At 43.7% G+C, this 12000-nt stretch overlaps 1 protein-coding gene across 1 annotated transcript in view; it reads left to right on the forward strand.

The window, feature by feature from the left end:
• The window catches only part of COG4 (component of oligomeric golgi complex 4), a 984804-nt gene that overhangs the window by 78014 nt on the left and 894790 nt on the right, over positions 1-12000 (forward strand). Inside the window, exon 2 of the mRNA XM_069654962.1 lies at positions 2698-2780. Coding sequence (XP_069511063.1) covers positions 2698-2780 — 83 coding nt within the window. The remainder of the gene's footprint in view (positions 1-2697; positions 2781-12000) is intronic.

Below are 12000 nucleotides of genomic sequence, written 5' to 3' on the forward strand. Positions count from 1 at the left end.
CCTCCGGCTTTCTTCCTGCTGGTTCCCTCTCCCCTATGGGGGGTTTCCTTGTGTGTTGGCGTGGGGCGCTGATGCTTTTCTGTTTTTCTGGTAGTATACTCCCATGTTGTGGTTTTTCTTCACAAGAAAGGAAACACTTAGCCAGCACTTGGTTTCAGAGGCATGGTGTGATCCAAATGGGTATTGCACGTACGTAAATTGGAACCAGAGGAGAGGACAGCAAATAGGTCCTTCCCAACTGCCACTGTCCCCTTCTAGGGTCGGATTGGCTCTGGATTCCTCCCTTGCAGGCCTCCCATCCCAGGGGTTCCCTTCACCTCTTGCAATGTGATGGTGCTAACCATGTCACAGTTGATAAGGAGTAGCCACTAAGGAACAAAGCTTGTAAATAATTCATTCACCACGAAAACAGCGAAGCTTGATGAGGTAAGGGAGAAACCATATTTTGGTGGGATACTAAAATATTGCTGAGGACTCTTATTAATTGGTAAGATTTGGCATGGAAAAGAGGACCATGTTTGTTGAGGTAGGTGGCAATGATTACATGTGGATTTAGTGATTTATTTATTTTTATTGTATTTTTCTTTTTTGCACACAATTCTGCAAAGTCCTAAGCATTTCCCTGTTTAATCTATTTCTTATCACCTTAAATCATTTCTTCAGACTTTATTTGCAGCATTTCTTTTGACTCGGATATTAGGCCTTATCATTAGTGAGCTTTCCTTGTCGTAGTGCAGATTGAGGTTGTCTTGTGAGAGATCCTCATGTAATCATCACTCCCTAGCGCAAGGTGCTTTTACTTCCTTGTTTGTTCTGTTGGAACCCAAGTTGCAGATTAGTTGGTTCCTCCCTTTTTGTAGTGAGTGGGACTGGTTTCGTTGTCTGATATGGTATTACGATAGAAGCTGAAGTGTGTTTACTTTCCCTGTTTGAGAGAGGTAAAACGCACCTATCGGGTAGAATTGGGACTTGCCTGCCTTTTCCCCTGCCTGTGGATTTGTCCCGTTAATTTCTATGGGAACATTCTACTCACTTAAAACTCAACTAATGTGACTTTGGAGGTACTTACCTTCCTCTGGACATTTTTCCTGCATCAGGTTTGGATCCATTACATTTTAGGCCAATTACTAGAATTGTAGCTTTTAGCTTTGTTGCCAAACTTTAAGCAGTAAAGGGGATTGGTCTGTTTCTTAACTTGCAGGCTGCTTCCTGTTTTTCTGTTGGGTGTCGTGGGCAGTTGTGATGAGTTATACTTTAAACATGTTCTTATAAACCATGGCATAACATAATCAGTGTTGTATAGCAATTTGCTATGCAGTTTTGTAGGTTTGCTGATTAAAGTGACACTTGCATAGCAAATATAGCTATTTAAGTTACTGTGTTCAATGAAAGCACAGTTTACCCTGCATTCCTCTCTTGCCATCCGGCCTGTCGCTTTTCCTGTGTTCACTGCAGTAATCATCTCCTCCACTTAAGTGCCAAAGGCCTGTATGAGAGTGCTAGTCAAGAATTCTTTTTCTTCAAATAATTGCAAGCCAGAAGTAATCGGGATGAAACTTTTATTAAGCCAATTATATCATGTCTGGCAAAGACCAGTATGTGTTAACTTTTATATTTTTTAAGACAGCCATGTGATTCCATTCCTTACATCATGCCTACTTGCAGTATTGCTACTGTAAAACGCTGCAGTATCGCCATAATTTAAGTAAAGTTTAGGTTAGTACATCTAAATCTCAGTGTCCACTAGATTTAATTTTATTGGGGATGATGCATCATAAAGACGAGTGAACAGTTTTGAAAATGTACATGATTACACAGCCACGTTTGATGGCAAACCTAATTCTGAGACCTACTATCTGCAACTGCTGTTCACCCCATGAGCTGAACCCATACCCCTGTGCATTCTATCTTATTACCCTGTTGCTTTATGCTAGATACATTGAAAGTGGGAGGCCACAAATTAACATTTTCCATCTAGCTTGTCCAGTTCTCGGCCTGCTACGCCATCCAGTCTGCTTAGTCTTACTTTGCTTCCTCTTGCATAATGAATACAAAGAATGAACTAGATATGCACACAAGTAGTGATCAATAGTTCCATACAGTCTTCCAGGGCATTCAAATTCTACTCGCACACTTGACTAGTCGAGAAGATTTTATGAAGGGCGAGTACTATTTGCAGGGAACGTTTGAAACTTTAATTTAATATTTACTTTGTTTGTAGTAAATGTCAAATAAAAGTTTCACTGTGCATGGCTGGCCTCTGGGTGGCAGCAGTGTGCCAAACATAAGGAGGGTTTTTGGTGACTTGCACTATTTTACAGTAAGCGCATTTGCATTTTTTGTCATCTGTTGCCAAGGTTTGAGTGCATTTCTCTTAGGTCAAGTAGGTAATCTAAGTTACTAGACCTGCAGGTCTAGCAGCATTTTAAAGAATTTGCAAGGCCTGGCTCTTTTCACTGTTGTCTTACTTCAGCGGTACACAAAAATGATGTATTGTTGCTCGAATTAGGTCTTGGATACAAACAACTTCTGGTGACATTAAAAATATTAGTATACCATTGCTAATCAAATGGATTTGTTTGCCAATCAAGAACATTTTAATTTGCAAACAGTGCTAATCATTTTGTTAAAACTAATGTATGCCTTGTAAACGGATGCATATATTTGACTAAGGGTGCTTTGTATACTTGTTTTCAGAAAGATGTGGAGGCCCAGCTTGATGCACTGCTGGGCCAGCAGAGTACCATTGAGAACAAGATGGTTTCCCTTCAACGTATGGGGTCAGTCATTTTTCCTACTTCCTGGACATTTTCTGTTGCAGTCTGCTGCTCTTTAAATAATGTCATGATATTCAATCACTTTGATTAAAGTTGTTAGTGTACATTCAGTAGCATTCCCCTAATGTGTGCCTGAGAGTTTGTCATAAAGGGCCCACATGAGCAAGGAGCAACACACTCACAATTGATGGTTTTCTTTTTGTAGCTTTCCTGTTTCTTTTATTTGGACGTAGGCATATCTGACGTTTGTCCGATCTAGATCTATTTTACGTGAGTGAGACCTTTTTAACCTTACTTGCCTGATGTCAACTCCTTTTTGTTTTGGTGGCAGTGCTTAGTCCTTAAAACTAACCGTACAGGTTGCCCCGTCCTCTATTGATATCTATAAGCCTCCCTCAAATCTCTGTTATAAACAATAGTGCAGGGGTACGTGTTCCCTCAATTTTCTTTTTACTTTATGGGCATCCAACTCAGTAAAGAACCTGAGACTTGCCATGGAAGCAGATCTGACACTTTCATTCCACATCAACTGTGTGTCTAAATCTTGCTATCTACTCCTTTGCATTCTTAGACTCCTCTTCCCCATCCTCTCCTACCCTCACATTCACAGCAGTCATGACTATCACCCTCTCCCACATAGAATATGCTAACCCCCCTTTACCTAGGTGCCCCTGCATGTCGACTCTGATAGCTCCAACAGGTCCAAAATACAGTAGCTAGGCTGTTACTAGCCCTTGGTCCTAGAGAGCACATCAAACCTACCCTCCGTGTCCTCCACTGGCTCCTTGCCGGGCGACGTTCCACTTGCAAAGCCATTTGCATCACCCACAGTTCCCTGCACAAGACAGGCCCAGAATACGTTCAAAAGAAGCTTACCCCTTACCAACCCAATAGAAACCTGCCAACAGACTCTGCACTTTCCTTATCACCCCACCCCCTTCAAATCTACAAGAATAAAGGGTGGGGCGATCTTCACCCTCCATCCAAGCCCCCACAATCTGCAACACAATTCCCCTCAGCATCCACCGCTTAGAGGATCATCTTGCCTTCTGTAAGGACCTCAAGACCTACCCCCATCCCGACCAGCCCATTCCGCACCTTGGGCTTTTTAACCCCTTGTCAGATAGGCCGAGGCAACAGTGAACCGCTCATAGAATGTACTGAGAGATGCAGAGAATAAACTCCAGCAGACCTTAGGACAAAATCTGCGCCACGTCTGCAAAACAAAGAAACCAGCTACAACACATGGGTACTGTGAGGAATCCCCAGTCGTCGTCACTTCTCCCCTAGGCAGAGCCTCTTCCCATGAGGCCAGGGAGGTGAGGCCACTACCTGTAAGTCCCTCTGGGGGTGGTACTTATCTAGGCATCCTGCATAATTGCTACGGATTCTCTCGGCGTCTTATCTCTTGGCAAGGGAAGCCCCACCCCCCCTATGGGATTAGTGATGACCTGGAGAGAACATGGTATCCCCATAACCCACCTAACCCTGCCACTCCTTCCTACTGCCCGCCCCCAAACCAACACTTTGCCTAGTGTTACTAAGTGTTTTTGTCACACCATCAATATAGGAAGTACTGGGACGACGAACGTAAACTCCTCAAGGGACATGTACTGAGAGGAGGGAGAAGTCAATTGACTCCCTGGAAGACCTCTGGATCAGTACTGGGACGAAGAGGTGCAGAAGCATAGAGAGCACTTGCAAGTATGTGAATGAACAGTCTAGCTTTTCTCAAAACCTGATCGGGCAGAGCCCATTCAAAACTGTGGAGGGAAACCAGGAAGGAGAAGGAAGTCCTTCATGGAAGAGCAGCAAGACGGAAAGCAGACCAGAGTGGAGAACAGGAGATGTCGTTGCTGAGGGCGCTGCCCTGCAGGCAGAGCTGACTCTATCCGTTCTGCCATGGAGAGACCATCCGGAGCCGTGGAGAAGTAGGCGTCCAAACAAAAGGAGCAGCTGGGAAGCGCGGTCGACAGAAGACACACAGCCCTCTAGGAACTAAACGCTGCAGGGCTGCCGCAGCACACTAGGAAACAGGGGTCAAAGGAGGCCTGAAAGGACACAAAGGAAACCTGCGACTGACCAAAGAACACAGGTACCTCGTTTGTCGGGCAGGTTGGTGGGCCTCTAGAAGAGCTCGCAACCATTCAAACACGGGTCAGGGACCCGCACCCTTTTATGACGATCAACCGAAGTCATCTTCATAGTCACAGTACCTGGCAGAATAGTGAACCAGGATTGCTGCACCAAGACAGGAGGAATACACAGGTCTGGGACCCTCACCCATAAGACTGGGAGCTCATGTGAAGTGTGAACCTTTGAAATGTCAATCAAGCCAATGGAAGTGAGGCATTCCGCCTGGTAATTTGGAACTGTGAATTGTGAAAGCCAAAAGGGGCAAAGGAATATTGATTAGTGAAAGACAAAAAGGGGAAAGGGGGCATTCCTGCTGGCAGTGTGAACTGCATGCTAAAGCCTAAGAAGGGCCTGGGGAAGTGAGTCATTCAGCCCAGCCCTTATGAACTGTGAAGCCAAGAGAACTCATGAGAAGGAAGCAATACCCTCTGGTGGTTTTCCCAAAGAGTGTATATCATGAAGCCAATCAGACGGAAGAAGGCCCGGGGAAGGGATGTCCTTCTGTGTAGCTTTCAAATATTTTAGGGGGATACACCGGTAAAGGTTGAAACCTGTACAATAATCTTGGTAAAAGTTTCATATTTTCTGAAACATTGATCTTAATCCAAGAGGCCACCAATCTCCTCAGTGAATTTAAAATCATCCGTCAGGGAGGGAAAAAGTTGTGCAAAGTAGATAAGTGATCAAATCTTCTGCTTGTGAGATGGATCCTTAAATTAAATATTTAAATGTAGAGGTTACATCCTTGAAGGACGACTTTCTAGCTACAGTGCTAAATTGGTGTGGACGCATTGTAAGATTCATCATTTCCATTTTATCCAAATTAATTTGAAAGCCAGCGGCACTCCAAATGTAAGACTCACCAGAGCCAGTATCGACTGTTCCAGCAGGTCAATTGACAGGAGGTTATCATTGGCAAACAGGGACACTTTAAACAGTCTCCCTCCACATTTTATGCCATCGATGTCTATATTACCACTGATCGCCTGTGTCAGAGGTTCAACCACCAAAGCAAAGATAAGGGGTGACCCGGTTCAACCCTGCCTGTGCATCTTGTAAGAAATGGCATATCTGAAAAAATTCTTAGGCCACCACCTGAGCTGTATGGTGACCATATATGGCTCTAAATGCTCTCTGGAACCCTTGCCCTAACCCTGCTTTATTCAGGACCCTTGCCAAAAAAATGTTCATTCCACCTGGTCCAACACTTTCTCGGTAGCTAATGAAATCAGTGTAGCATGGATCTTGCGCTTATGAGCTTTGTCAATGAGATTGACAACTTTGCTGACATTGTTTGCTGCCTGTCTGCCAAAGATAAATCCTCATGATCTTCCTTTACCAAAGAAGGCAATAACATATGTAACCTGTTAGCTAATATTGAAGCCTAGATTTTCCCATCTACGTTTGAAAAGCATTATGGGTCTGTAGGAGAAGCAATGCAGGAGAACCATGACTTGTTTAAGAAAAAAGTGTATGGCTTCCTCCAGGGTGTGGATTACTCTACCTAGTTCTTTAATATGATTGAAGGACGACACCATAGTGGGTAGTGATTGTTTCCAAAAAGTCCAATAAAGTATCGGAATAAACCTATTGGGACCTGGGGCTTTATTTAATTGCAAACCTTTTAATTGTCATAATCTAAATTTTCAATTTCTCTATTTGCGTTTACCGAGGGAGTTCGACAATAGCAAACTATTTCACTGCTTCCCGATTTCCAGTGTCCCTTAGTGTAAATGGCCGAATAGAATTTCCTCACCAACCTCTTCAATTTAGCATTTTCAGTGCTAACAAGGTCTCCCCCCCCCCACCACCCAAGCTGAAAAATCTGATGAGCTCTCATTTAACCTTCAGTTTATAAACTAAGTCTATTTAGTTTATTCCACTATTTATAAAACCTTGGTTTACATGTTCAGTTTAATTCAACTGTAAAGCGGTTAGATGCATCCTTGCTAGCTGCAGCTGCTTTAATATTTTGAGGGAACCTCTTTCTTCATGTCTTCTTTACAGCTTTACAATTGTCTTCAGGAGCTCCCCATCTTCTACATAGTTGCCCCATGAAGAGGCTCTAGTCGAGGTCTGGAAGGCATCCTACCTAAGGCTGTCCTCTATATGATGGGTCTCATTAACCATAATGAATTCAACCACCTGGATTTCAATTTCTCTCCAAATCACAGGATCCTAGGCTAACCAGAAAGCTAACATTCATGTTTTGGTTCTTTTGTTCCCTGGAAAAAAAGGTGATTTGTCAGTACTGTTGCTCTTCCTGACTCACTCGATAGCCTTTCATCTACAAGCAGCAGGCCAATTTGGGGATTTATCCGTGTCCCTATTGTAAGCGTGCAGGAGGAGGAGACTGACACAATGGTGACGGTATTGTACGATCGGACCGAAAAAATAAATAAATAAATAAAAGTCTGACCGTACAATGCGACTGAAAAATGCTACCACCAAAGGTTCGAACACCAAAAAGTTCGAACCTTTTGGTGGTAGCATTGCAGGTAAGTTTAAAAAAAATAATAAAAATAAAAAGGCTGCAGGGGTGTCCCCCGCAACACCCCGCTCACTATACTTTACAGTACAGTACTTTACCGTATAGTGAGCGGTGGTTGCGGTGGACACCCCTGCAGCCCCCGTAGTATGTAAGTGTGTTCGCATGAGAAAGGTGCAAACTTTTGGTAGTTCGCACCTTTCTCATGTGAACTTTCCGGCCGCTGCAAAATCAGCTGCGGTCGCCTTGAAAGTAAGACAACGTGGAGCAATACTGGTTTGATCCCCGGGTCAGCGCTTAGAAATGTAAGGAACAAGGTCCCCGGCGCTCTCCAAAGAAGCGCAGGAACTATGGCATGGCACTGGCCCATCGCCCAGGGGATGTTCCTTATCCCATTTCACCTGGCCGGAGTGAAGAACACAGTCGCTGACTCCCTCAGCAGGGAGCTGTGTTCTTGTCACGAGTGGGAGCTTCCTCAGGACCAAGTGGATCACCTGTTCCGCAGATGGGGCAATCCCCAGATTGATCCATTTGCGACGAACACCAAGTGCCGGAGGTTCGCCAGCAGGCTTCCCCAGGAGGAGAGCATGGGGGACACATTCTCATTCCCCTGGAACGGCCTGTTAGTATGCACCCCCGCCCCTGTTGCTTCTTTGACTAGTTACTCAACACAGACGGTCCCGGTGCAAGATGATCCTCGTTGCACGGGTGTGGCCGAGACAGATATGGTATCAGATCTTCTCGACATGTCAGCGGGCCCTCCGGTCAAGCATCCAGTGGTCGCCGATCTTCTCGCCAGGGAAGGAGGTGCAATTCTGCACCATGACCCAGGATCGCTTAACCTGCAGGCCTGGCTCCTGCAGCACTGGGATTCGGGGGCTACGATCTCCCAGCAGACTGCAAGGAAGTGCTTGCCAAGGGCAGAGCATAGTCTACTCTCAAATGCTATGGACATAAGATGATAGATAGGATTATGAATGCTAGTATGTGTCACATTTAGACGGATTACTCAATATTAATGTTAGAATGTACCACACTCAGATGGAACTCTCAATGTAACCTTGCGTCATATCTAGACATGATTATGAATGTTAGCATGTACCACACGTAGATGGAATTCTCGATATGAATGTTAACATGTACCACACTTAGATGGAACTCAAGACTTTAGCCTGCGTTGCATCTAGATAGAAATGTGAATGTTAGCATGCGCCACACTTAGATGAAACTATGAATGATGACAAGTGCAACACCCAAATGGAATCTTGATCACTAGCCTTTCTCACATCTAGACAGAATTTTTAAATTAGCAAGCGCCAGACACTCAGAAGGAATAGTGAATGATAGCAAGCATCACACCTAGACACAATTGCAAGGGCAGAAAGGCCAACTGACCAATCCACTAACAGACAATTAGCTGATCAGACTACATACCGAGAGCTAACGCAAGATCCAACAAAAAGCATGAAGGAAGACCTGGAAAAACTATTGGACACAGCTGTTGAAAATGAATGGATCAGTCTCAAGACCAAAGATTATCTATGGACACCGTATCCCAAAATGCCGCATCTGTACACTCTGCCGAAAATACATAAGTGACTTGACAATCCACCTGGAAGACCTATCGTAACGGCCACTGCGGGCATGCTACAACCCCTAGGGACATACATAGACTACTTTCTACAGCCACTAATACAACGAACATCTACCTATGTAAAGGACACTTCGCACTTTCTACACATTTTGGATCAAGTCACGCTGACACCTGAAGATATTCTTTTCACTATAGATGTGACAAGCCTCTACACGAGTATTCCACATGACCTAGGGCAAAGGTCGGTAGAAAAGTTGTTGTTACAAACTGAACCAATAAGAGCGAACAAAGAATTCCTAATGTTGTTGTTGGATTTCATTTCCACACATTCATATTTTGAATACAATGGAGTATATTACAATCAGTTCTCAGGCACGGCCATGGGAGCGACAATGGCACCAGTATATGCTAATAGCTTCATGTTTGACTTCAAAACCACTCATATCATTAATAATCCACAATGGAGTAAACAATTTAAGAAGTGGGTCCGATACATAGACGACGTCTTTGGAATCTGGACAGGGAGCAGAGATGAGTTAGATAATCTTCGTAAACAGCATTGACAGTTATTTGCAGTTTACAATGGAAATAGGCAATCCTAACGCCCATTATCTGGATGTACAGATCATTGTCACGGATTTGAAGATCTCCACAACGGTATACACCAAGCCTACAGACAGAAATAATTTGCTTCACAGGATGAGTTTTCACCCGCCAAGCATTCTGCGAAACTTACCGTTAGGGCAAATGCTGCGCATTAAGAGAATTGTAAGTGACCCAGGGGAGTGTGATATGGAACTTGGAACTTGCATGGGAAGCAAAAAGACAAACGGAGAATGCAAGATAAGCATCCGGGTACATACCCGTGTATGAGCTGTGGAAACTGCAATAACATAATGAAAGGACCACTCGTATCCCAACCTCGAACTGGAGAGCAGATTAAGTTGAAATATCATGCAACATGCCTGTCGGAGAACGTTATATATGCCATCAAGTGCCCTTGTGCCCAGTATTATGTAGGAGAAACCGCACGCAAAGTACGGGTTCTGTGGGATGTATTTACCCATGCATCCGAGCTCTACCTCAAAACTGTGCAGTACTGACATGAAAACATCATGATGGCCAGAGCTTCCCAGAAAATGCACAGGGAAATGCATGAAGAATAGGCTGCCATTCATTTTTGCCGATGTTATGGGCACAGAAGGAAACTGCCTAAAACCACCATTGGACTACCCACACAGTAGTCTGAAACCATTGGGAATGGCAATGCTGATTGCCAAATGCAACCTAGAATTGTTGGGAATTCATTTCTTAAATCCCAAAAATGGGTGCAGTACCAGTACTCACCACTATCCAAAAGCCGGCGTTTTAAAACCACTCTGTTTCCCTGAAGGCAAGTCAAAATGCCTATTTTCAAACATTGCAATATGTGCAAAATATTTACTGAACACCAGCAGACATTTGGCAGAATGGAATTTTGTGTGCCTACAAAATCTGGGAAATGAAGATCATAAGACAAGGTTTATAACAAGACTGGCTGAGCTGTGGATTGCAGCAGTTTAAGTTGCACTGGATTTAAAGACACTAAAATCGAAAATGTTTAGATTAAATGAGTGACCTATGTTTGGTATCACATGCCTTTGTAACTGTTGAAATGTCATAGTTTTGCACTTAGAATCAGCATCCTAGCTGCATGTGTAAAATTGCAAGTTAAGTTAAAAAGCAACATAAAACCTGCCAGTTAGCTGAAGGTCTGGCTTAAGGAACTTGATTCTGCCTGGCAACTACCCCCATCAGGAGTGAAACTTGAGTCACAGCTGTGTTCCCAGGCCATCTGCCTTTTGCTGCCCACACTAAGGATATGCCATCTATCTGATAATTGAATTACCTGTGCTCTGCAGGAGAGTGAACAAAACCCTCTTCACTCAGGCAAAGGTTTTATTACGCAGTCGTAAAATGTAGCTTCCTCTTGGCAGGAGCTGGGAGGGGCACTGCCTGTGAGAGCAAGTTGGCTTGGCAGAACTGGATTAACCAGTATTTCTACCTTGTGCTGAGAGAAAACCACACCCCTTTGTAGCCAGAATATTGTTTAGAAAAAGATTAATAACTCATGGTGCGGACATGTGAAAATTTTATAAATGACACCATAATTCTTGTGATTTTTCTGCCCACATTTTAAGAGGTTTTTCGACCCGGTGGCATGTTCAGGGGGGTGTTAGCGGAAAAGTGGATATTACTCTAAATGTATGCATGTTAAAAATCTGAAACTTCATCAGTTAATGTCCCTACTCCCTGCGCACATGTATGTAAAGTTGGGTCAATGTCAGAAAGTGAAAAATCAGTTAAAAAGTCAATTATGTGCCATTTCTGAATGCAAGCTCTTAGAAACAGCAGATTTGGACAGAGACATGGCTAAATTCAGCCACACCATGTATATGTAATTTCAAGCAACTGTGTAACTGTGAAATATGTCTTTTATTATCAAATATAGAATATGTGCAATCTGACAGAGGAGTGTCCTATCTGCAAGCCATAAAATGACATCCCTCTGACTCACAGTTCATTCCCCAATCAAATGATAAATGGAAGTTTGACCAATTAGAAGCTGAGAGAGAGGTAGGGTCAGTGATGCTAGAACACACCCACATTCTAAACACATAAAAGCAGACAGACAGGACCGATAGGGACCTTCAATTCCATCTGCAGCGGGACGCTCTGCCGGAAAAATCCATACTTTACCTCCATCAAACCTCCAGAGAGCCAAACTAGAGACTTCAATCTATCCAGAACTAGAGACCCAGACCAGAGAACCAGAGAGAGCTGACCCAGATCACTGTGAAGTGCAGAGACCAGAGTCCCGTCTAAAACCCTGACCAGATCCGTGATGAGGCCCATTTCACTCAAGAATATAGTGTGAGTACCTAGAAAACTGTGCAGATCCAATCTCCTAGTTAAAATAATATAATTCAACCTATTTAATCTAAGTAGAACTGCCTCCTAACTGT

The sequence above is a fragment of the Ambystoma mexicanum genome, chromosome 1p (assembly GCF_040938575.1).
Source record: "Ambystoma mexicanum isolate Mex_15411 chromosome 1p, UKY_AmexF1_1, whole genome shotgun sequence".
In the NCBI taxonomy this organism is placed as follows: Eukaryota; Metazoa; Chordata; class Amphibia; order Caudata; family Ambystomatidae; genus Ambystoma; species Ambystoma mexicanum.